The 24362-nt window shown below is 32.7% G+C and overlaps 1 protein-coding gene across 4 annotated transcripts in view; it reads right to left on the reverse strand.

The window, feature by feature from the left end:
• The window catches only part of LOC126739999 (neuronal PAS domain-containing protein 2-like), a 198408-nt gene that overhangs the window by 102741 nt on the left and 71305 nt on the right, over positions 1 to 24362 (reverse strand). For 2 of the 4 annotated variants that reach the window (XM_050445850.1, XM_050445849.1), the window contains exon 2: positions 19509 to 19633. In XM_050445850.1, the coding sequence (XP_050301807.1) occupies positions 19509 to 19633 (125 nt within the window). Of the gene's footprint in view, positions 1 to 15671; positions 16830 to 19508; positions 19634 to 24362 lie in introns of those variants that run through there. The other 2 variants (XM_050445847.1, XM_050445848.1) reach the window with 2 other exon arrangements.

Here is a 24362-nt window from a genome sequence, read left to right on the forward strand (position 1 = left end):
ATAAAATAATAAAAATAAAATATGTTTTACACTCCCGTACATAGAAATCAAGATTCATGCCATAAAAAACAACATTCTAAAGTGGTTAATTTCTGGTGGAAACTCTACTATTGATTTTTGTCTTTACAAAATTGCTAAAAATAAAAATTAATAAATACGGGCAATCCGCCATTGGATTCCACACCTGAGCACAGTTAATTTGTATATTTGAGACAAACAACCAAGAAGAGAAGAAAAAATTCTTTGGTGAAATATACAGTACTCCACAAAAGTTTGGAAGCAATTCATAAAATTTACATTTATTAAAACCAAAAAGTTTTGTTGTTAAATAAGATTTTTTTCTCATATGCTATGAAATTAAAGATTAATTTAGATTTTATTACACCTTTTGTAGAGTACTGTGGAAGACAATTGTGGCGAAACTATATTTGGTTTCTTTTTGTCATAATTCCAATAGTTTTTGCATATAATTGTCTTTGAATTCTCTGAATCTAATGATCATCTCCAATATTTTAGAGCTGAGAGGAATAGACGAGAATTTTTTTCTGCTTTAAAATTGAAATTAATAAATATTTCCTGGGCGCAAAAAAAAGAATCAAAATTATACCTAAAATACTGAAAATGTTTAATAGAATGTCAACGAACACATAAATTCTTTAAAATAAACCAAAATTACATATTCAGCACGGTTTATCCTTGAAGTAGTTGTCCCGAGCATTTCATGAATTTTTTAAATACAACAAATTCAGTTTATACGATTATTTTATAGGAAAATGCACTGGTAAAAAAAATCTATTTTTAGATATGGTAATCAATTATTTGATTTCTCAGACTAAAATGACTGTCTTACATGGAGATATTTGAAATAAAGAAAATAAATGTTGGTTAGAACAAAAACACAAAAATTATTAACCATTAAATAAAAAATATTATTATTAATGTCAAAGGGATCGTCTATATATTATTTTTATTAATGAACTTGTGTGAACAATATTGAAGGATCTTTTAATGGAATTTCAAGACTGCTTTCGAGAAATTTACAGAAAGTTTTCCATAAATTATTAGTAAATAATAATATATTAAATGTTAGGCGAACAGTCTATAAACCTATTAATAGAATCAGTGGCATAGTTAAATCCATCTTCCAGCTAAAGCTCAAACAAACAAATTAATCGCACTACCTATAAACATGTAAATAAATAAATAATGGAAATCTTCTTACATATATTCAAAATGGATATTTACTTTAGAAACATTATTTTAGGTGACACGATATTGATTTTGATCGCACCAAAGTAAAGTGAAAAACATGTTTTATAAGATTCTAAATTCAGATTAATGTTAAGTCACTTTCGAACACTTTAAATTAACTTTTTACGATCCTATTAAATCATTTTGCAAATAGTAATACACCGATGGGAAAAAAGGCAAACAAGCACATTAGGAAAGAGAGTTCGGCCAGTTTATTAGTTAACAAAATAAAAATCAAACATATACAGGGTGGTCCAGTTTAAACGTCATTAATTTTAATACGTGATAGAGAATTTAAAAGGAAATAGACTTTTATAATAACATTTTTCTCAGAAATGTTTAATAACAAAGATACAGGGTGTTAAAGTTCAGAATAATTATTTGTTTATTTATCATTGCTTTTAAACTACCAGCTCAATTTTAATTAAATTTCCCGTGCAGGTTATTGTAGTGAATTATCAATTACTGATGAAGCCAATTTTTAAAAAAATGCCAGTGGCGTAATATACCGAAGGACTGGAAATGGGAAATCTAACAGTTGACTTCTTATAAAAAAATATTTTATCACCTCGCAGATTTGAGGCAAAAAAGGACTAAATTGGGGTCGCTGTCACTTCCAGATGGCGGCTTTACTACCAATGAGCGGGAGTCACAGGAGGTCATGCTGCGCACTCACTTCCCAGACTCCAACTCATCTCGCAATCCCCCTAGCTGTTCTCGGGCTCCGATTCGCTTAGAGTTCGAGACTGCTAGAAGAATAATTACCTACGAGAGGGTGAAATGGGCAATCAAGACATTCCCCCCTTCAAATCCACAGGATCTACTCGCGCATTGTGAGACATCTTCTCACATACGGGGCTATCGTTTGGTGGCCATGTACGGAGAAAGCGAAAATTCGTGCTCAACTGGACAGAGTCCAACGTCTTGCATGTCTCAGCATAACGAGTTCCATGCGGACGGCGCCAACTAGAGCGCTTGAGACTCTGCTGAGCCTTCCGCCTCTGGACCTCGTTGTGCAATTCGAGGCAATGAGGACTGTCTACAGACCACGCAAAAATTTGGTCACGGGCCATACAGGAATGTCCTCTCCTTCTGATGGGCAGTGACTGCATGGCTCCAGTGACTGTGGACTGCGAGGGATTCGTGACGCACATTGCAGGGAGAGAGGAGTGGCAGCATTCCAACAGACCCGTATTGCTAAATAGGGGGACCATCTGGTACACAGATGGCTCCAGAATGAATAACAAAGCTGGATCAGGGCTTTGTGGTGGGATCCGACATACTAGTAGGGCATACTCGCTGGGGGAGCACGCCACTGTCTTCCAGGCCGAAGTATTCGTTGTATTAAAATCCGGACAGAAAATCCTAAGCTGCGGACACCGCAATACAGTCGTATCAATATGCTCGGACTGCAGAGCTGCCATTAAGGCTATCACGGCCGCAAAGGTAAGCTCCAAGCTTGTACTAGAGTGCATAAAAGTCCTGAAAAAACTGGTACAGCTTTACTGGTCCAGCTCGTCTGGATACCTGAAGCGGACTCTCTTGCCAGACTGGGATCCGCGAATGTGCCGATGGGGCCGGAACCCATAGTTGGTATCGCCAAATGCGTTGCGGTCGCGTCAATGAAGAGTCTGCTGGACAAGTGGATCCACCGAAGATTGGTTGAGTCCCCTGGTATGAGACAGGCCAAAGCGAACATAGGTGGGCCCTCTGCCTGTCTCACCAAAAATCTACTACGCCTAAAAAGACGCGAAATTCATAAACAGGTCTTTTAACCGGTCACTGGCACTTAAGAAGCCATCTCCATACTATCGGTATTGCGGACAACCCGGAATGCCGATGGTGCTGTGAGGAGGATGAAACCGTTCACACGCGCGCCAGTTTCAAATACTTGGGTAATACTTTTAGTGTACCGAGTGACTTTAAGTCCTTCAGACCAGAGAGCCTTATCGGTTCCTCTAAGGCCGTTGGGCTCTGGTAACCCCCGGTGAGGCATGACGGGTCCATCAGGAGACCTATATGCACAACTGCCTCGGCAGCCCACTGTTTCGACAATTCAAGGATCAAGTCCCTCCGTATGATACGCCACTTGTAATTTTTTTTTAAATTGGCTTTATCAATAATCGACAATTCAGTACAATAACCTGCATGCGAAATTTAATTAAAATTGAGCTGATAGTATTCTGAACTTTAACACCCTGTATCCTGAAACATTTCTGAAAAAATTTTTATAATGAAAGTCTATTTCTTTTTAAATTCTCTATCACGTATTAAAATTAATGATGTTTAAACTGAACCACCCTGTATGTTGTATACTAACGGAATTGATTTTGTTCACACGTAGAGAAAGCCAAGTGGTTTGACGAGTAGTCATAGGAGCCTATTAAATGTGTTAATTGGTTCAAAATACGCACAAAAATAAATATTTAAATAGGATCTACAATGTGGCAACGGTGGACCTTTTTTCATTCTGGGCCTAAAATTGATTTCTGGTTATTAAAGATATTGAAATTTGCTTTTTTATTTTTTTTTTATGAAAATTAGATTCTTTTATTAACGTCAATTATACTCACAAATATATAATTTTATTTGATTTATTTTATTACATTCTCGTATCTCACGACTCTCGACTCATCAGTCCCTTCGAGTGTAAAATTATTGAATAAGTAATTTCAAATTTCTCAAATTTTCTATTCTGAAACTACTGAAAACTGTTTACGAAAAAACCGTTCAAAATTTAAATTAAAAAAATTAATATAAATTAAAATGACAATTCTGGGTCTGTAACGTGTCCAAAGACCATAAAGACCAAATCATCGGCATTTCTTCTAAAACAAAATTGGTTTTATTAGGGGTCATAGGCCTGCTACTCTTTTTCTATACTTAGATATTATTTAAATACTCGGCAATCTGAGTTCTATTCAGAATACATTTAGTCGCATTTGAATCCATTTGCGTGTTCGGAATTGGGAAGTCAAGTAGTTCTCTTTTGTATTGAGATGAAATGAGTATATATATTGCTGTTTTACACTGGTGAAAAAATTAAGAACTAAAGAGATATAGAATATATAAAGCATACATTATATAAATACCAATAAGAAACGAGAAGGAAATAAATAGAAATTAAAATCAACGTTTCGGTACTTCGGAATTAGGAAGGAGTTTTGAAGGAAGTATTATATAGCAGAAAATTTTAAAGATAAGTATATTTTGTTTATATTTTTAATTTAATTTAATTTTACTTTAATTACCTTGATAACGGTAGTAGATATAACTACCGAAACGTTGGTTCACATTAGGTCTTTTTTAAAAAAGGAGGTTGTTTTTATAGTTTTTCAATTTTAATATTCATAACAAAGTTAGGTAGGATATTGAAAAAAAGAAACGAGTTCAGAGAGTAATAGATTAAACCTCAGCTCCTAGTTATATAAAAAAATCTATTATACCTCAAGTAAGTGAATTATTGTATTTAAAACTTATTTGACTTAAATTAAATTAAGTATATCGAACGGTACGCATTAAAACATTCTGCCACCCAATCTAGCCATAGCCCCAAATTTTGGCCAATCAAAATTGATGTGGCTACTTTGAGTGGCATAATGTTATTGTATGGGCTAGATTGGGAGACAGAATGTTTTCGACGCAGAGGATATCTATTATAATTAACAAACAATATGTTTGATGTTAAAATATTTATATTGATTTTTGTATTAAGAAAGATAGATTTTATTTTAATTAAATTGCTATTTATATCCATAGAAATAGACTAGAGAATATAAATTAAATTAGACATTACATTTTTAAGCAAGGATCAGTGCGTAATATTTGAAAGTGCCACGTACTAAATAATATATCGTGTGTTAAAAACTATGTAACGTTATAAATGAGTTCCCCTTAGAGAGTCTTTTGATGAATATATTGATTAAATAGTTAGTTTTAAATATTTGTATATTTTGCAATCTTTAAAACTTGGTTTTGCTAACGAGATAATGATATTTAGATATTGTATCGCAATGATGGGTATATCATATTTTATATGTATATCACGCATAAGCGCAATTTTTAATAAATTTAAAGGGTTTATAAAAAAAGGGGTATTAATTTAAAATTTAAGTTCAAACACTTTCAGAGACACGCAGGATTTACCTATATTTAGATACATACATATGTAAGTACATACTTACTTTTTTATGGTAGGTAATTTATTTAGGCAGATAGTATTACTTGTCAATAAAATATGAAAATATCACATTTATAGAAATTAATTTTATAAAAAAACAACATATTTTTAGGATTTAAAAATGGATATAAATACATATAATTATTATGTAAATGTATATTAAAAAAATATAAACTAATCCTTTATATTATACATAGCTGTATTTCATATACATTAATTTACCTAAGTTTAATGTGCATCGCCATGCTTTAAGGCATTGGGACGATTTTCCCGAACGTTTTTTGCCAAATTATGTGGCCGTTTGGCCCTTTTTCTTAGAGATTCGCATTGGGCTGGGCGGCCTATAGGAGCTCTTTTGCATCCCCTTACTACTTCTGGTCTTTTAACTTTAAGTGGGCTGCAGCTTCCAGCTGTATTTAAAAAAGTTTCCCAAGCATTTTTTGTTTTAATTGAGCTCAGTCGTGACATAAATTTGGTTGAACTTTGGGCAGTGGTACCAAATTTTACATGATTTTGCTTCATTAAAATAATAAGTGAGGTAAACTGATCCTCACTAATGTTCTCCTCTTGCTGAAGGTCAGTTAATGTTTGGCGATTATTAATATTATTTTCCGATATTAAACCATTATTTAAGTTTACATCAGTAGCCAAATTTTCGTCAGCTTCACCCAGTCGTTCAGTCATGTTTTGATTTGTAGATGTAAATGGCATATAATAATCCTTTGATTGGACATTCTCTCCAAAAGCTAGCTGAGCCATTAAAAACCTTGATTCGACACTAAAATTTGGAGTATTTAAAGATGCTTTTTGAAAATAATGCAGAACTCCAGCCTGGTGTTTACAAAAAGAGCCTAGCCGTCCAACTTCACAGCTGCAAACTCCGTTTGAAATATCAACGTCATACTTTTTATCCGAATTTTCACTCGGGACAGAATATAGGGTATTTAATTTTCCTAGCATACCTTTTTAAAAGCAACCTATATGTCGCATCTCTCTGATAAATATAATTTCTTAGTCTTCGCAGAAAGTAGTCTTCCATTGCTGTGGAACAAAAATCCACTAGGGACACTGCATTATATGCCTTATTTCTTGAAAGCACGATATCTTTAAATAACCTAACACTTATCTCGCTGTAATTATTAGTTTGATGTCCGTGGGTTGTTGCGTCTCTATAGGCTAAACACCAATCTGTCCTCCTGTTCCAGTTATCCGTTAAAATTTTTTTTGCCATTCTGCATGGCAATGAAGCAGAATTTAAAAGTGCCAAGTTTAATTCCTCGTTAGCTCTATCTTCTGTAAACGCTACTAAAATATTATGAAAGTTTTGATAAAACTCTTTTAGATGATTTGCTGAAATACCATGTTTTTTCTCCCACAGCCAGCGCCATACCGCTTGTAACATATCGTCGTTAATCTTCCAAACTGACGTATCTCATAAAAATGCCAATTTGTGATTTTTACAGCAACTTATAGCAACAAGTAAATTCTCATCTCACAAAGTAGCGTAACTTAATTCGCATTGGTCGTATATCAAAATATTTACAGTATATTATCAAATTATATACAGTACAAGCCGAGAATACTTGCATCCAGATCTCTCAGTTTCCAAAATGTATTACTTATATACCCAGTCACTTTCAGAAGAAAGAAAGAAGTCTTCAAGTCGAAAAAATTATCATTCCACTCTCCTAAAAAAGACCAGTGCTCCATGTGCATGACGTACAAAACAGCAGATCCGGAGACAAAAGCATTAGAAGACAAGTACAAGAACCACTAACAAGAAAAAATTTGCTGTAAGACAGCAAAAAAATGATTGCAAGTTAAAGGCATGATGAGATTAAGAGAATGACTTGCAGCAGGTGATTTATTTACCAAAAACTAAGGAGAGTGCTGTGTTTTACAAAAGACGCTTTGCAGTTTTTAATTTCACGTTCTATAATATCTCGACCAAAGCCTGCTTTTGCTATTGTTGGGACGAATGTGCTAGCTCATCCGAAATAGCAACTTGCGTAAATAAAGCATTGCAAAGTTACGATGTTCAAGGAGTGAAACTAGTATCTATGTATTGCGATGGCTGTAGCGGCCAGAATAAAAATAGCATCATGGCTACAATGTTACTCTATACAGTTTTGCATAGTAAAAATCTAGAAGAAATAACCCTAAGATATTTTGAGTCGTATCATGGCCAGAACGAGGGAGACTCTGCGCATAGTACTATTTCACATGCTATGTCCCATGCTGGTAACATTTTCGTGCCCTCTCAGCTATATCCAGTCTTCAGACTTGCCAGAAGACACCATCCTTACCAAGTTAACCCCCTTGAATTTACTGATTTTTTGAACTTTAAAGGCCTTTCAAGAGATTTAAGACTTCTATCGGTAAAAACAGCAACTACTGGAGAGCAGATAAAATGGACGGAGATTATGGTAATTAAGGTGAGCAAAAATTCTCCTATCAGATATTTTTCAAAACAAGCCATCTTGAAGAAAAATACAAATCATTGTCACTTAAACGCCTTAAAGTCAACCTTAACAACGTACATCCTAGAAAGCTGAATTCAGAACCTATTAAAGTATCCAAGGAGAAGTTCTCCGATTTTCAAACATTCTGTATTGGTCAGACTCCCATAATAAGACTGGAAGAGCACAAGAACTTCTATCGTTCACTTCCACATTAAATAGGTCGCAACTGTGTTATTAAATTTGTTTGTTTTTCGTTCTTGACAGTAGGCAGTGGTTTTAAGAATGACCTTTTTGTTTTTTGTTACCTACAGTATATTTCTTAGGATGAAGTTTATCTATTTAAAAAAAATCTTTGTTCAGTTTGTTTTTTACTACTTTTTTATGAAGAACTTTTCATACAAGTATGCGCGTTTCTTGGTTTGATTTTGAATTGCAATAAAAAACTTTTTAATACAAAAAAAATTTTTTTAATTTCGTTTTATTTGCCTGAAGCGACGTATTATCTAAAAAAAAAATGGGCGTAAATGATTTTAATTTAGATATTTTGGTCTCACAAATAGTCGTATCTGAAATTTTTCAAAAAATTTAAGAAACCGAAAGTTTTAATCCTAACGCTCTTAGACAGTTTAAAGTAAACATATTTTTCCTTTATATAAATTAAAAATATGTTCATTTAACTAAATTATTAGTCCCCAATTTTACAGCCTAATAATCAATAAAACTTAAATCTGCTCTCCTGAACAATTAGGAAAAATGAGATACATCAGTTTGGAAGATTAACGACAATATGGAACCGACAAAGCAAAGTTTTGGAATTGGGCCCTACCAAAGTTTACTGAATAAAATACAAGTTGCTTCACTCGGCTCCACGCGCCGAATTACCTATTCACCGCCCCTCACTTCATTTGCCGGGTGACGCTCCTACAATCGAATCTGTTGGGTTACACAGTGAGTAGAGTTTAAATCGTTTTGATGTGCGAGCGTTTTATTACTAGTTGTACCGGGTGGACTGGCAAATTATTATAATCTATTATATTAAAATGTCGACTTATTGTTCGGTAGACAGTTGTTTTACAAAGCGTGGAAGTGGTTTAATGTTTTTTAGATGTCCGAAAAATGAAAATAGGTAAGTACATTGGAATTACTTGTTTATTAAATTCATGATTGCATTCCTAGTTACTTTATGATCTGGTTCCTGTTTCTTTTTTTAAATTAATATAAAAAATGGATTATAGGTGCCAACTCTGGAAAGGTATTTTTGGATTTACTGGCGAACATAGATATGCCGATCTTACTCCGAAACAATGTTATAAAAGGGTTAATATCTGTAGTTTGCGTTTTGCGGAGAGCAGTTTTATGTCCCCTTCAAATCAACGTCTTAGACCCGACGCAATTCCTACATTGTTCCTGACCAGAGCATCGACAAGTATGTTTTATGTTTTCTTCTAATTTGTGCACTTATAATGGCAATATGTATAATAGAAGGTACCTTTTAATATTTGCAATTTTTTGGTATGTAGGGAAATCAGAATTATTTACAAATTTACGTACTATTTTTCCAGGCACAGATAATTCTAACATCATTGCAAGTCACACATTAAGGAAGGAATTCAGTGACGTTTCCGTGAAAACTGACACTCCGATGCAGGTTAATGTTTCTGTCCAATCGGCACTGTGAACTTTTTTATAATATGCAAAACAATTACACTTGCACTATACTCAAATGTTTTACTTAAAGTACAATAAAAATTAAGAAAAACCTAGTAATTTAATAATGAATACGACGCTACCCCTATAATAGTTTTTTAGCTCCTGAGTAAAAAAATCTATATTTTTTGTTAGATTTTATTATTTCAGTTTGTAAAGTTCAATACATTCCAAAAAACATTACCTTAAATTTTTTTGAATTATTTTGATCTTGTTTTGAGTTAAATTTTGATTATTTGTATTAAAACAGGTATCGTATATCTAAAATAAATTTTACTTTTAAGATAAGTTCTGTCAAACGTCAATGAAGATTTCGGCAATAACTCCAAGAAAAATTCAATTAAGAAAAGAAATTAAAACTCTGGAAAAGGAAGGCTCTCACGCAAAAAGATCCCTGGAAGTAGGAGTTACTTTGGACGATGTTCAAAAATTCCAAGATGACAACTACCCAGCAGATTCTTGTGCATTCCTTAAGAGTCAGCTATCTTTTCTGAACAAGTCTCCTCTGGGAAGCAGGTACACAAATGAATATAAACAATTTGCTATGAGTTTATACCTTGTTGGACCAAAACCCAATAAAAAAATGTCATCCGTTTGTCGTCAAAGTCCACTCTTCAACGTTTCACAAAAACAGGCAATTAAAATAACAAATAAGAAATAAGGGTAACCAATTATATGCCAGGTTATAGTACCTCTCTGTCTTGAGAGGGTGTGTTGTGACCAAAATAACGTGCGCAGTTTCGTTTTCACATAAAATAAAATATGAATGAAATATGAATAAAATATGAAAGTTGGATTTTGGTCAACTTCTTATTTTATTATATTATTTTGTTATGTAAATGCGTTATGGAACTTTTGTACATTTAACTCTTATTTTATTTCTTATTTTATTTCTTATTTTACTTTATTTGTCTGTATAAATCCAGCTTAAGAGACTGCATTGTTTTGTCCTTCTTTTACAATATTGCACTTTTGCCAGAGCTATTTATCCGCTTTTTAAGTATTAAAAAATGTAATACCTTTTAAAGGTTATTTGAGTCGGAAACATAACTGAGCTTATAATGAAAAACAACTAATCGAATATTAATAAAATTCATAGAAAAATCGACTTAATTTAAAAGCAAAAATTTTAATAAAAGCAGCAGTCCAAACAAAAATATCTTGGAGCATTAAAAAATTTAGTCACTTCGGCAACGTTGCGCTACAGTCTTATGCACGTTTTACTATTTTTCGAGTTCTGTCAAAAATTATGAATGAATGAATCTCGAGCGATGTTGCCAAGGAATTAAAACAAAAACGCTTTAAATTATTGAGTCTAAGGGTGTATTTTGTGTTTAGAGTGTGTTTTATCAGTTTTTTGTTGTTTTCGTACTTTTTTTGGAGAAAATTAATGCCAAAATAAACGATCATGGTGCATTCTTGTGTAGTAAAGAGAGTAGAGGATTAAAATCCAAATTTCATCGGTAAGTTTATTTGTTTATGTTTAAACAGCAAAAGACTTTAGTATTTTTACCACCAGCGTCGTCACATGAAAAATATTACGGTTAATTAATTATGTAATGACATTTAAGCCTCTATTTAAAATTGCACCACAAGAGCGACGAAAACAACACGTATTGATATAGAAAATTATTTGTACACTACACAATCCTTTCTCCATCCTTTTCTCTCTCACTACTAATTTTAAAACAATAAAATTCCACATTATTGGGCTGGTTATGAATGAAACATTACGTTTATTACTTATAATGTCTTTGTTAATGCTATTATTAGTCTGAAAAAATAACAAAAACGTCAAAAAAAGGAGTAATCAATCATTTAAAATTCAAACATGTCATTACTTAATAGTTATGTCTATCTTTAGTTATTAAGTTAAGTAACAGTAATATATGCATTTTTTCGCACAAACTTTTGACTTTGATTTAAAAATAAATCCTAATGAAATCAGTCCTACCAAAACAACCTTTAATAAGATACCTAAGTACCTAATTATTAACAAAAAAAATTTAACCATTTAGTTCTTGAATTAGGTAAACTTTGATAATGTAAAATTTATTTAGTTTGGTGATTATAAAAACAAATAATTTATAGTATTATCAATTTACATATTTTTCCCAAGTAGGTACATTACATAATAATTTTATTCCAGATAATAAAGTTATTATAAAATCGTGCTCCGTCTTCCCCTACAGTTCGAATTAGACGAAACTCGTAAAATAATCTTTTAAATAATCTTTTACCAGAATTCCCCTTTACATTTTTTGCTAGTTCCCCGTCGGCGAGGAGCTCGGCGGCCTGCCTTTGACATCGAAAGATAAAAGGTTTTTCGCCGAGTGAAGCAACTTGTATTTTATTCAGTAAACTTTGGCCCTACAGATTTTAAGGCCAATCTTTCAGAATTGGAGTCATCAGTCATAAAAATTTTCGGAAAACCTTGCCCGCAAAATGAATTTGGCACCGAGTTCTTTAGCAGTTCAAATCCTGCTTGATAATCACTTGCTGACTGTCCCGAGGTTATAATTATTGCCAAAGGAACTGCACCAATTTGACAAGGTGTCAGTAAAAACGTTAGGCAATGATTTAGTGAATCGCATGATGATGTACTGTCAACAAATACAATATCTTTGGCGAATGGCAAATTATGTGCTCTTTGCATAATTTTAGTTACTACTATGAGAGCAAATGGGTTTTCTGAATAATTTATTCAGATTCTTGCTTCTCAACAATTTTCTAAAAAAAGCACTATGCAGTTTTTGAAAACTAAATAGGTACTTATTTTTAGAAAAATTTTTTTTTGAGGAAATTAGATTTTGTATTAATTTTATTATTATACCTACTCGTAAGTTGTAATAAAACTAAATAATATCAAGGGTCTAACTCAGTCAGAGGCGCGTATCCGCCAAAAAGTAAATTTTACAGGAGAGATGAAAAACGTTTAATTAATTTATCGTAAATGTTTAATTATTCAAAAAAAGGTAAAAATGTACCCTTTAGGGGTATTATATACGCCTAAAAGGCACATTTCAAACATTTATGATAAATTAATTAAATGTTTTTCATTTCCTCTGTAAAATTTACTTTTTGGCGCATACGCCCCTATGACGTTAGACCCTCGATGTGTAGGATGTAGATATAAGCCAGTTCTCAATCAGAAAGCAAGATTTAGTTTTGTTTTAAGAGTTTATTTTTAAAATAAACTCTTGTACTTCTCGTATAGCAAGTTTGCACGAAAAGTATTTTCGCTTACATTTGAATACTCAAACATTAAAGTTAGTTTTATCGTCTTATATAAATCTTAAATAAAAATGTCTTTGCATAAATGTTACCAAAACAAAAAACAATGAGCGGGAAATCAGCACAACACGCAACGCAACCAACGAACGCACTTCTAGAGGACAAGTGCATCCTCAAGCCTCGACAATTTCGACATTCTGACCCCTGATGTAGCGCATACAATAACATTATGCCACTCAAAGTAGCCACATCGATTTTGATTGGCCAAAATTTGGGGCTATGGCTAGATTGGGTGGCAGAATGTTTTAATGCGAACAGTATCATTATAGATTTGAGTTCATATTTTTTTCAAATACGTGAATAAGTCTATGTTCTTCTTTTCAATTTTTGAGCGTGTGAGATAGTAATTTCTAAATTTATTTTTGCGCATAAGTGACGTAATACCCAACAAAATAAGTAACTTATGACAAAATAATTTATTATAAAGCATAAATTAGGTTTCACGGAGCAACTTCGCTTTAGTAGTCAAAAAACAAAGTTAAATTAAAATGTAAATAAAAAACTTTTGGTATTCACTATGATTTATAAACAAAAAATCAACATTATTTAAAAAAAATTCTATTATATTAAAATCATTTAATTAGAGAAAGAACTGAAATCATAGATTAAATATAACTAATACATAATTAAAAAACTTTTAGTAAGTAGCGAATATATAATTACAAAGTGTTTCTGTAATTTTTTACAGAATTCGCCCTGCATATATAAAAGTTACGGCATAAATGAAAAACCATGTAATACGCTTTAATTATTCACACCTCAAACATTTGACATTTAACTTTCTGACACTTTAATTTTGCACTGAATCCACATAACTTGTAACAATGTTATTTAAACATGTACAATTAAAGTTTATTAAAACCGTGTATTGATTCTGGCTAAAATGTCAATGTCTCCAACTAACGAATTTGTCAAGTTTTGATTGATTATAATTAAATAAAAATATTTAAATTATTCTGAGTGAGACCCTAAATTGTTGTGTTTAAAACCTAAAATAATTATTTTCTGTAAAAAATTTACTTTTAGTTTAATTCTCTGTGTTAATTAAACCTATGATTTTAGGTGAATTGAATTTAAAAAACAAAAATTCAGGCTTCGAAACAACGTACCAAATGTCTATCTTGGTTTTCAATATTTTAATTAAAAAATGACTCAATGAGTCCTATATTACTGATTAAGGGCTTAGCATGGAATATCTATTATTTATACACTTGGCCAATCAAAATATTAACATAAATATATACATAAATATAATAATAAATTTCAAAATTTTTACCGTCAAAATGCAGTCTCTATATCACAAAAAAATATATATTTCACATTTTACATAAATCTAAATTTACTTAAAAAAAGCTCCAGGTTGAGATTCAGGAGCCCTATATTATTTCTAATTTATACCTCTGATATTTTAAAATTATTAAACCATTACAAAATACAGGCATACGCAGATGACACACAGATTTTCTTTAGTTTAAATATACAAGATCTTACTTTAATTAGTAAATTATCTGCGGGTCATGCATTAAGAATCAACCCTATTTAATGGAAAATCACTTACGTCCACGAAACTAGGTTCACTTTGTTTATATTAGATTTGCAAATATGCTGACAAAATTTCAACGGTCTTTTAGATTTAATGCTATTAAGCCTTTTAATCTATGGCCCTCTCAATTTAGAAACTTAAAAGGAAAAATATGCAAATTTTATATAAATGACCATTAATGCAAAGACAGGGTATTTTGTAATGTTAATATCACTATTATTATTGCAGATAAATGCTCTTATTTTTCGTTTAACGTTAACGTTATTGAACATTGGGTATGGTTTATACTATTGCTTAAAAATTATTTTATGAGTAGCAATTCAAGCTAGACTGCGCCATTGGGAAACCTATACTTCTGATACAGATTTGGTTTTTCATTTATATTTATTTATCTTTTGCATAAAACGACGTTTACTATTATTATTATTATGTAATAGTACTTAACTTGGAATTATTGGTGTTATAAGATGATAACTTGAATTCATGTGCTAAAGGGTTCAAAAAAAGAATCATCCGAAAAAAACTATAATTTTATATCTTAGGTAGTTAAGACATCATATTCCCAGAAGTAAAAATCTTGATGATTGGGATCAAGACTTGGAGCGGGCGAAATAATTTACAACTGAATACTTAACGAAGAAAATATTCTTTAAATAATTAGGCACTCTCTCTAGTATCGAAAGAAAAAATATCCTAATATTATAATATAAGAACTCATCCACCATAAAATATCAAAAATAATTAAAATGAAATAACTAATATTAAACTTTAAAAAATATTATTTGTCCTCATGTACGCTTGTTTTTTAAGATTAAATTTATTTTTTAGTGCATAAAAAAGATAAAAATTAGTACTATTACGTTATTTTTTACAGATGTTCATTCCCTTAGATTTTTGAACATATCCGGCCTGACGCAAATAGTAGGCCGGTCACGCGAAGCCCTAGGTAACTTTATGGCTGGCATTTTATGGATAACTTCACACAAACTATTATATTTAATATTTTTATTTATGTTAGTAAGAGTAAGTTTTTGTATTTAGATGAGGTATATCTTTTCTGTTAATTAGCGTTTTGTTTCTTAATATTTAATGATGAATGCGGCAAAACGCATAACCTTTTAAACAGGCGCTTCATTTGTAAGACTTTGAGTATACTTTCTCTTACTTTGGTCAAACTAAAAAGGACCCTAAATAGGGAAATTTAATCCTAAATAATAGATGTATAAACACTAACCTAGGATTAGCATAATTGTAGGTCGGACGGTGAGGTTGAGCTTGAAACTGATTATACCAATGTCGATCATTAGATGTCGATGGCTGATTGGGCAACATGTTGTTTTCAGGCGTCCCGCCACAGTAACCAGTAGTCGTACTTGTACTACTCCTAGCTACATTGCTGACAGTAAAGGGATTATTGTTATAAGTCGAACTGACGCTCTGATTTATCGGTTGAAAGGGTTGCTCATAAGATCCCAGCATGTCATTTTCACAAACAGTTTGCTGATGATGGGGCACATTACACTGATACTGATGATGATTTCCGGAAACGGTTAGGTAAGTATAGTCACTGTAACCGCCCTGATAACCTGCGGGGTGACCTCCGACCATGTGGGATAGCATTGGACCCAACTACCATAGGGTTTTATTTCCCTTATTCAATTTTTATCATTCAGCGCGAACCGGCAACGACGCGTCAATAAGAACGTTAAATATAGTGGACACCTCTCGCGGTCGTTTTTCAAATCCCGGACCGTGTGACGCAGTTTTATATAGAAAAAGATGCTTCAAAAATGGTTCTTTCAAAAGGTAAAAATTGGTCGGTGCTTAAGTGGTAAATAGGTAAAAAATAGTCAGGGTTTGTTTCTTGTATTGGTGAATTTGAATGAAAACTCGGGCTTGGACCGACTGCGTTCAATAAATCACGCGTTCCGTCGAACACCTCGAGATACACTGAATTGCGCGTTTGAAGCCGGGAAGCGCATGAAGCGCAGATCGTCCTGCGTTGCCATTCCTGCACGTTTCTCCGCAGCAACAGGCTCGTCGAATATGAAATACGCACGGCAGGCAAGCGAATAATGCAGGAAATGCATTTTATGAGCGAGCGATTTGCCGGGTAATAATGCAACGTCGTCTGGGTGATTGGGCCGGCGTTGGTCCTTCGAGCCGCCAGTAAATAATAACTGCAGTTTGAAATTTGTTTTTATTTTAATTGGTTTTGGGTAACCGAGCGGAAACTGAAACGTCGAGGTGCACAATATGGGAGAGGTTGTGCTTTGCTTGGGTAGATTTGTCATCAAGCTCGTTGTACTGATATTAGGCAACTAAATTTATTGGATTAATCATGTCTGGGCGTTTATTATCTTAGGAATTTTCTGCATCTGGATCAAATGGTTTTGCTTCTTTTTGTGTAATATGCTTGATTACTCTTTGGAACATCCTTCTTATGTCATAACTAGCTGAATGCCCGCGTGAAATTTGACAATAAAAAAAAAGTCTACTGACGGATTTCTTGGTAAACATTTTTTTTTGGTGAACTTGTTCTAGAACAGAGGAGCGAAGTGGCTCTGTTGCTCGAAGGATAATACAAATTAATTAAACTAGATGTATTCAGAGCAATTTATGTAAGACATGAATTTATTTTACTTATTAGGTATAATTTATCTGGTTTTTGTCGATCATCAAAAATTAATAAAAAAAAAGGGCAACGATAACCGATGGGAATGTTAAGAGCTGACATGTAAAGATAAGGACGATCTGTGAGAATCTTTAAGTTTTATGATTTTAAGAGGTTTTTCGGAGATAACAAAATAAACAGAAATAGCACTTACTAGTACTTATGCGGGTAAAAAGGTCACTTCGGAGAAAATTGTAATGTATGGGAATGTTGGTATTTACAAGTTCTCAAAAACATAGGCGATGACAGATGTTTACCAGGACTCTTTTAAGGGATATTTCTAATATCACAGTCTAACAATGAAGATTGAAATCTATATACTTGATGTTGAAATTTATATAGGTACTTTGCTAATACGATCCTTTTTAGAATTTATTCGACGGTAATTTTATTCAAAAACAGTCGCGCAGCAGTGCCCACTTGTTCTCCCGTAACTTTTCTCTAGTGTTGTGGTTAGTGCTTTTATTGAACTATCAAACCTGTCAAATTACAAAGGTGAGAGTTTTCACTGAGCAATATTTTACCTTATGTTTTTTCCATTATCTTAATTATTATCAGTATAAAGAAAGTAATATTTAAATGCGCATCCTTCCGTACTAAGTGTAGTGCCCTGATACCTTGGTACGTAAGACAACGCTAGCTAGTGTAAGTAGGTGCTTGGCACTAGTGCCACCCAGAGTGTTTTGGCACCTAGGATTATTTTGTAGACTGTGTAATTGGCCATTACATCAGTGTGTTGTTTTGTGGAGTGCTTGCTAGCACTATCCCATCAACTCGATTTCTAATGCTCGACATCAGGTTTTGTTCTGCCTGGATTGGAGAACAACTCTTTAACAAGGTCTACTGATGTCTATAATTTAAAGGATGTTACTCTTATTAATAATTTTATGGTATTGTGTACAGGTGCTATAAAACTAAAATGGCCTTGTGTAAACGTATTTTAATTCCATTTAACAATCACAATAACTAGGGTAAAATATTTGCTCACAGGTACCTTTTACTTTTTAGGTATGGAGTATCATCTCATATCAATGATCTCGAATCCTGACGTAAGCAATACTGCCCTCCTTAGTTAAAACGTCCTAACTACAAAATTGTCTTTTTTTGGCTTATTATATTTTATTGACCTATCAAATGGTATCTGCCTCCTTGGCTAAATTAGAAAATCACCTAAATATATTGTTCTATGCGCAGAAAAGACGATAATCCCAAATTAAAATGTCCTATCTATCTTTTTCTAAGTTAAAATGTCCTAAGTAGAATATTCATTGATAAGACGATAGAGACACACCTTGTGCATTCAGAAGTATAATATAAGTTTAGCCTGTCAATGGCTACTCTTACCCTAGATTTTTTACTCTTAAGTCTTTTTTTTATATTTAGGGGTTTCAGTTTTTTTCAGGTTTTTAATGAATGGACCTTTTGGTGATGGTGCAGCCTTCTCTGCTGATGTGAAGTTGTTTATTTTCTTAATTTTTAAACTTTGCTCGACAGAAAGCTAAAATAGTGTGACTACGTGTGTTATCTAATTGGACATGGGTATCTAATATAATACAGAACGAACTTCTTTCAGGTAAGTCGTTTGTTCTTCTAAATATACAAGTAAACCTTAACATATCTTACGTTCCATTACATATGAGACTCCACAATTAAAATTTTATAAAATTAAATATATTTTTTATTTATTAATTAAAATTATTTTTTAAATTCACCGTTGTAGTCTAATTTATGCCACCTTATTTTTCTGCTAATAAATCGACATTCATTATTATAATATTTTTCTTTTTATCTTCTAATAGTAATTACTATTTTGAGGAAATAAAAAATAAACTTATAAATATATGCGCAAAAAACTGTAATTTGAATGTTAATTACAGACGTCGGTTTCATATCTTTCTATCTATTCGAAACATATATTTATTGCGACATTATCGTGCAACATTTGAACAATACAGACTGCACATTTATCATGTTTATTAAAAATAACGGAAAGTTTCACTCATTAGTTGACACCGCTTTTGCCAAGCACTGCAGTATGCACATTGTAAGTAGGTGATGCAACGTCAACGCACCTTAGGATTAAAAAAAAAATAAGACATCAAGGATATTAATTACATTGTTTAAGGAAGGATCGTAGCATATATGTGAAAACAAAATAACAGGAAGAATAAGATAGAAATTAATGAGAAAAGTGGAAAAGGACAGGAAACAACGAAAAGAATAGGACACATAAAATACTATAAAAGATGACCTGCAGAAGAGAGATCCAAAACAAAGATACAAGAAGATTGATCTTTTTGATTTTTGTAGGAAGATAAGAATTTTCATGTTCTTATTTAAACCAGCAATCTGCTTTACTGATAGGAACTATTTAACATAAAAATCAATTTCACCTACCTGGTTGACGGTAAGTTACACCCATTACTAAGCAAACTTTTGCTTGGGGAAATGCACGCCTCCGGCATGGTGTCTTCTTCCAGGCTATTAAGCCTTTCACTGGTAATTAGCTTTACAGATCCGATCTGCAAACAAAAAATTATAAAATAAAACTGAATGCTTTGTAAAGCGAAAACAATCCAAGTTAAAATATAAACTACAAGAACGATGCACTTTTCGAGAACTCGACCTCAATACGAGGCGACTGGCAATCTGCCAGAAGCCAGTATAGATTTTCCATATAGAGCTGTCGGTTCAGCGTTTACATTTGGACCTAGACAACAAAAAGGCGATTCGTTTAGTCAAGGTTGAAGCGATTTAGGACAACATTTAGGAAATATTGCTCGCTAATTTTGTTAGCTCAGTAAGTTGGCTCAGTAAACTGTATCACGATGATGAATGGTTTGATGGTCATTTCCTATTGAATATTGTATTATACTTAAGGCCTCCTATCAGTTAATTAAAAAAAAACAACTGCTGTAATAAGGGTTTGTACGCAGAGTTCAGTGGCGTGGTTGTAAAAAATATACAGGTCATGTGGGTCACACTGTATTTGCAAAAATTAATATCGTATCTAATCGTAATGCAATCCATATTAATATTATAGATACTCCATTACATTTCACTCATTTGTGCGGATTTTGAAAAAAAAATTAATGCGGTCACTTGAAAGTAACACGACAACAAATGCCTCAAAAATTGTCTCCCTTGATATGTAAATTGACGTGTTTCACCATTGCTAGAGGCAATATTAAATACGGTTCGTTTTCAACTTGTCACTCTGTATACATATATACACTAATATACAGGGTGTTAGTAAATAAATGCGACAAACTTCAGGGGGTGATTCTGTATGGAAACATAATGGCAGTTTGCTATATAAACGTATGTCCGCAAATGCTTCGCTTTCCGAGATACGGGGTGTTAATGTTTTTCTTAAAAGTTGACGATTTATTTATTGCTCTGCAACCGATCGAGATATGCAAATGAAATTTGAAGGGTTTTAAGAGGTATTTTTAGGGAAAGGTTTTATATTAACCATTGGTGATCATACGGGTAATGACCTCAATTTTTTTAAAGAAAAAAGTGGTACGCCAGTGGGATATTTTAAATAAAAAATAATTTTTAAATTCCTCGTTCAATTTGTGACAAAAAAACCTCTCGTACCTTTTTTTTTTGTATCTGGCGCCGTTTTTATGCAAAAAAAAATCTTGACGCGTATTTTTTATTTCTTTAACACATTATCAAGAACTATCTAATACAACAACATTAAAACAGAACAATAATAGAAAATAACAATAGTAAAGCTACAACAAGTGTTTAAAATAACCTCCCTCAGACGTTACACAAGATTCAACTCTTCGCCTCATTGATTCTCGTATTCGCGCAAATATTCCTAATGTATTTCTTATTATCTCACAGCCGGCTATAGTTCGATTCCTCAGGTCATCAACATTTTCGACGGGAGTGGAATAAACTAATGACTTAAGAAAACCCTAAATGCAAAAATCTAGAGGATTTAAATCTGGCGATCGAGCAGGCCAATGTTCTGTACCTCCCATACCTATCCATTTGGAAATACCGTATCTAAGTGATTACGTACATTGATACTAAAATGGGCTGGTGCACCATCATACATGAACCATAAGTGTAACCATAATTTTTCTTAAAACCATGGGTAGGTAGGTACCACATGCTCTATTTACTAGATACTATAGACCCTAACGTTGAAAAATTGGAAGGAAAGAAAAAATAAATTACAGGCATCTTCATAAACCATGGAAAATTTTTATCCGTGGTAATTTAGAAGGCCGATACAAATTATACAACAAAATATAACAACACTACAAACTTACAATAATTTAAAAATGAAATAGATGTGTATACCAAAACATGTAAATTAATTATCTGAATACCAAAACCTGGTCAACTTTAGGTAGTTTAAAGTTTTTTTAGATAAAACTATATATCTAGGGTGAAATTATGGGAAGCAGATTTTAATTTTCATCTATCTTTAATTAGTATGCAAATTCGTTTTTGGTCCAACAACCATTTTTGCAATTGCGATTTAAACATATATAAAATTGAACTTTTTAATTTTTTCTAATAAAGATAGGTGAATATGTGGAGAAATAACCTATGAGATATTTTTGATTGCGGAAAAAAACCTGGTACTATAACTGTGCTGCAAAGACTAACTTGAAGATGTACATCTAGTGTTTCACCATATGTTATAATAATATTATATGGTATTAAATTAGATCCAAACAAAAAGGTGTTTATTAGATAAGATGATTCGAAATAGATATTTAATTCCTTACACATGACGCACTTCAATTTATTTATTGCTCAAGCACTTTATCTGCGATTCCACTTTATATATGTAGATTAGAGTCCAGTATTACACCTAAATAATTAATTTTTATTTTTGGCTGATTTGTGATTTTGATGGTATTAATTTTAGTATTTAATTCTTTCGAATCTTGATAATTAAACCATTTAAAAATTCATCAGCGATTAATGTCAATTCTTCACATGACTCAATCTAAAAGAAAATCTTAACGTACAACAGAAATAGCATGAAGCCTAGTACACCACAAGTTACTTAAAACAGGAATCTCTAGACATAACCGAACAACATGCACGGTTTTAAAATTTAATATACCCCGTCACAGCACTGCAATTTTTCAAAGGTCATTTTCTTTCAGTGCATCAAAGCTAAATAAATATGTACATATAATATTAGTGACTATGTTAACAAGTCTTTTCAAAGCTTCAAAAATAGATTAAAAACAGTATTGGTTGAAAGTCAATAATAAAATAGAGTACTTAATGACTGTGTTCAACTAAGGAACAATTTTAGTTTTATTCCATCAATTTATTTGTTTTTGGATAGCTCTTTTATTTTATTTATATTGGTATTATTGTAGAATATCATTTATTTTTTTAAAGTGTTTGTAATGTTAAGTCAAGTCGGTCATGCGCTAGGTAGGTTTTTTTAAGTCTAAATTTTTGTTTGTTTTTTTTGTATATTAAGTTAGTTAAATATTTTATGTATGCTTTATTTACTTTTTTAAATGTAGTTATAATAATATTGTAATTTTGTGTGTACTCGTTTAAGTTAACAACATTCGCTGCCCTTCGCCGAGTATAAAATTGTGCGCTATAGCTTCTTTTTATTAAAGAAAACTCCGGCAAGAATTGTTTTTAAAAATACTGGATATATTAAAAAACACAACTAACTACTTGATTACAAATAAAATGGAAAAGTTAAAAATAAAGTAAAAGGTTTTAAATGGTAAAACGATGACTATGAAATGAGTGCGCTACTCTCGATAATCTTAATACGAATAAAAGAATAATTTTCACACACTAGCCAATTTGGTTGTTCGAAAAAAGGCTGATACCACAAAAAAATGCTGATCTGGCTACGGAAAGTCTGAAGGTTTTTACGAGTTGCATTAAATTGATATTTTGACCATTTAATAAAACTACAAATAAGCCGCTGGCGCCACCGAGGCGGTTAAGGATTGTACATTTCCTCCCCCTCTTTGACATATTTTAATGTCAAAAGAAATTGACAATAAAAAAAACTAAATTCTATAATAGCTTACGTACATAATTTATAATAAGAAAATGATTTAACGATGATTACAAATAAAACCTTACACGCTAATTAATACTAATGCACTACACAGATAACTTAGTTTTAGCACTATAATTAGTTTTTCGTACCCACTTTTCACTAAGTACTCGTATAAAGTCTAATTGAAGTCCTTGTCGGCTTCCGGAAGAACAGCCAACTTACGGATCGAACGAGTGTAGATCCTCTGCCTGGTTCGTACACTGGCCACGCGTACGATTCCATCTGATCCAGGAAAAACCTGCTCCACACGTCCCAGTTTCCACATAAGAGGCGGAGCGTTTTCGTCAGCTATAAGGACTAAAAACCCAATTTTCAAATCTGGAGGATTTTGGCCTCGACTGCATCTCGGATACCACCTCTCGACTCCAATGTTTCCAAAAATGCTGTTTGATTTTTTGGATTCTCTCCCAGCGCCCTAACCTCGATTCTGGTATCTCGATCACGTGTTCAGGCAGAGCTGTAAGGCTTTCTCCGATGAGAAAGTGAGCTGGGGTTAAGGCTTGGAGATCCGATGGGTCGGTAGACATGGGAGTTAAAGGACGGGAGTTTATTATGCTTTCGATTTGACACATAAGGGTTACAGGCTCTTCAGAAGTAAGATTAGCGTTCATTGTAACTCTTTTTAAATGAAATTTAGTCGATTTTACGAGGCGTTCCCACAAACCCCCAAAATTGGGTGATCTGGGTGGAATAAATTTCCAAGTGATATTTGATTGAGTTAAATGATGTTGAATTTTCTCTTGCGTTTCTTTGCTTGTTAAAAAGTTAAAAATATCATCTAATTTACGTTTAGCACCAACAAATGTTGTTGCATTGTCACAATAGATATGTGAGGCGGTACCTCGTCTTGCGCAAAAACGATTAAGCGCATTTAAAAAGCATTCCGTAGTCAAGTCACTAACGATCTCGAGGTGTACGGCTTTTGTAACCAGACAAACGAATAACGCGACCCAACCTTTGACTATGTTAGGGCTTTCTTATCAAACGACTCTGTCGGAAGGGCTGTCGTTACCTTTTCTAGGATACAGCAATCGACTGAGCTTTCATAGTCACGATATAACGATTGGAAAACGAGTTTCGCGGTGTTTATAGTATTATGGCAGGTATCGTTTACACCACATAAAGATATGTTTTGACTTTTCATTTTCAAACTTAAAAGCTCACACATT

This window comes from Anthonomus grandis, chromosome 8 (genome assembly GCF_022605725.1).
Source record: "Anthonomus grandis grandis chromosome 8, icAntGran1.3, whole genome shotgun sequence".
Taxonomy (NCBI): Eukaryota; Metazoa; Arthropoda; class Insecta; order Coleoptera; family Curculionidae; genus Anthonomus; species Anthonomus grandis.